The sequence below is a fragment of the Merops nubicus genome, unplaced genomic scaffold, assembly GCF_000691845.1.
Source record: "Merops nubicus isolate BGI_N331 unplaced genomic scaffold, ASM69184v1 scaffold17407, whole genome shotgun sequence".
Classification (NCBI taxonomy): domain Eukaryota; kingdom Metazoa; phylum Chordata; class Aves; order Coraciiformes; family Meropidae; genus Merops; species Merops nubicus.
Genome location: NW_008619753.1, coordinates 1,239 through 4,147, shown reverse-complemented (window position 1 = coordinate 4,147; position 2,909 = coordinate 1,239). Strand labels below are relative to the sequence as shown.

Below are 2,909 nucleotides of genomic sequence, written 5' to 3'. Positions count from 1 at the left end.
CCCCAGCGGGTTGTCCCCATGGCTAGGTGTGGCCTTTCCCTGGAGAACTGACAGGTCTCCCCTGCCCAGCTCCTGCTGATGGAGAGCGAGCTCCTGGTGACGAGCCAGTACGTGCGGGCGCTGATGCAGAAGAGGATGGTGTGCAGGAGCCCGGAGGAGCGGGGCCAGCTCTGCGCCCGCCTGCTGCAGGATGCCACCCAGCTCCGGGACCTCTTCTGTGGCCTGGTGAGAGGTGCCCGGGGCGGGGGAACTGGGGCCGGGCCGTGGGAGGGAGGGGAGCGTCGCACAGGGAGGGTGGTGTCAGGAGCTCGCTGCACCCCTCGGGTGGGCACAGCAGCTGGTGAGCAGGACACCTGGGCAGGTGTGAGGCCAAGATGGGAGGAGCTGGTTGGGTTAGGGTCTGCAGGGCCCATCCATCCTGCCTAACACAAATTGGGCACCCTGGGGCCAGCTGGCCCCCATGGGTGGGACACATCAGCTGTAAATGGTCAGATCCCCATGTGGGCACTGGGGACCAAGCTGCAGCTCACCAGCCCCTGTGGTGGCCTCCTGCTGGACTCACTTGTGGCCAATCTCCCTCGCAGGGTCTGGACGAGAGCCAGCAGAGCCTGGAGGCCGTGTTTGCCCTGCAGGAGCTGATCTACCTCAAGGACCCAGCAATGCTCAGCCTGGAGGTGCTGGGCTTTGCTTCTAAGTACCCCGATGTCAGGTAGGAAGCCCAGCTCAGCTCTTCTGGGACACAGGCTCAGCTTTTCCCCCTCCTCCTTGAGGTTTCCTTTCCCGTGCTCCAGATTTGAGGGGCTCTTGCAAAGTCCCAGGGGCAAAGGTGTAAAGGGAAAAGTAGTTCTGCTGCAGCACTCACCCATCTGTATTCAGTGGCCAAACAAAGTGTGAGAAATCACAAAACTCTAAATTGGAAATGGCAGAATTGTCTGAAACCTGTGAAATACCAGAACCAAATTCCCAAGTTATTTTCAAGCCAGTGTTAAAGCTTGGCTGGTGCAAAGCACCAGCTCTCCCCCAGCCTCAGCTGAGCTTCTCTGGATCACGGGAGGTTGGTGGGACGGTGCCATCGGCCAGCACGCCCAGACTCACCTCTCGCTCTCTGCCCAGCGACGAGCACATCTCCACCTTGCTGGATCTCCGGGGTGATGTCTCCAAGGAGGTGCGGCACGTGGTGCTGGAGATGATGGCACAGCACCCCCAGGTCCTGCCCGAGAGCTACCGGCCCATCTTCAGCACCATCCTGGTCCCCGCGCCGGAGCTGCCCTTCTGTCTTCGCAAGGGCAAGTGTGCCTAATGCCACGGCTGGTCCCCACGGGCCTGCCCGCCACGCAGGACATCCCTGGGGCTGTGCCTGGGGAGGATGGAGGTGACACATGGCATCCCTGATGCCCAACACCTTGCCCTGTGTTAGGGACGGTCTGGATCCGTGCCATCCTCCTCTGGTCTTGCCTCGCTGTCCCTGGCAAGTATCAGTCCTGGAGACCTGGGACAGGAGAAATTCAACCCATGGCTGTTTTGCTGGCCTGCTGGGGCAGGGATTGAGGGTGGCTCACGTCTGGCCTGTGACCTGCAGGAGAAAGAGGAGCCACAAAGGACAGGAGACTGCAATGGGGCTGACTCGACGTCTCTGTGGGGCTGCAGAGATATTTGGGTTCTCCTCACAGTCCTCTGAGCCAGCCTGTCCTGGCCATGGAGTCTGTTCCCACCCCAGCTCCAAGGCAGACTGGAGCTTTGCTAGACCCAGGCTTGCAAAAGGGTTTTAGGCATGGGAGGTCTCAGCCCTGGGGTCGGGTGTTGCTGTTCCACCAGCCTGGCCCTGTATAGAGAAGGTCACAAGGAGGTCTCACCACCTCAGGTAGTGCCATCAGCCCCCTCCCTGCTGGCAGGAAGGGACAACTCCGGGTGCCTGCTGCCCTGCCTATCTCCTGCCCCAGCCCTTCTGCTTGAGTGCTGATCCAAGACAGGAGCAGTGTCGGAGAGTCTCCAGCCTCTTGGAGCCCATGGTTGTGCCTGGTTGTGTCGAGCATTCTCCTGTCCCAAGGATCCTCCAGGATGGGCAGCACTGCCCTGGGCACCGGCTTATCCTCTGTCCCCTGCTACTGTCCAGCCCTTGGTCACCTTGGACCAAGGTGCCACGTGAGGATGAGGAGCAGAGCCTGGCTCTCTGCCTCGCCCTTGTGCCCAGCTGCTGCAGCACCTGGGAAACCTCCACGCCCTGTCCCGCTCCTGGTGTGGTACCACTGCCAGAAATAAAGGCCTGAGCTCTGCAGTCACTCACCAGTGTCCAGGTTCTACTGCCCAGTGGGTCAGCGCAGGGATTAGGGTATCTGGGTGGCACAGAGAGGGGAGGGATCCATCCCTGTGCTCAGCATCACCCCAGGGATGGCTCCCTGCACCCAGTGCCACCCCAGGAGCAGCACCCAGGGGCATGGGGGATGATGGAGACACTACGTACTTGTTTGCATCCAGGGAGGAACCATAGAATCACAGACTGGTATGGGTGGGAAGGGACCTTTCAATGTCAAGTCCAACCCCGCTGCAGGGACATCTGCAACTAGAGCAGGTTGCTCAGAGCCCCGGCCAACCTCACCTGGAATGGTTCCAGGGATGGGGCATCGACCACCCCTCTGGGCAACCTGGGCCAGGGGCTCACCACCCTCACAGTAGAAAACTTCCTCCTAACATCTAATCAAAGTCCACCCTGCTCCAGTTTAAAACCATTGCCTCTTATCTCGTTGCAACAGGCCCCTGTGAGCAGCCCTGCCCCAGCCTTCCTGTGGCCCTTTCAGATACTGACAGGACCCCAGAAGGTCTCTCCAGCTGCAGCCTTCTCCTCTGCAGCTGCCCAAGTCCAACTCTCTCCTGCTGGGCTCCCAGCAGAGGGGTTCCCCCCTCGGGGCATT

At 60.6% G+C, this 2,909-nt stretch overlaps 1 protein-coding gene across 1 annotated transcript in view; it reads left to right on the top strand.

Annotated features, from left to right (window-relative positions):
* EXOC3L1 (exocyst complex component 3-like 1) overlaps positions 1-1,300 on the top strand; it is a gene marked incomplete at its 5' end in the record, with an annotated part of 7,139 nt that extends 5,839 nt beyond the window's left edge. Inside the window, 3 exons of the mRNA XM_008943918.1 lie at positions 70-225; positions 585-709; positions 1,114-1,300. Of these exons, the coding sequence (XP_008942166.1) occupies positions 70-225; positions 585-709; positions 1,114-1,300 (468 nt within the window). The remainder of the gene's footprint in view (positions 1-69; positions 226-584; positions 710-1,113) is intronic.
* Positions 1,301-2,909: the final 1,609 nt, after the last annotated feature.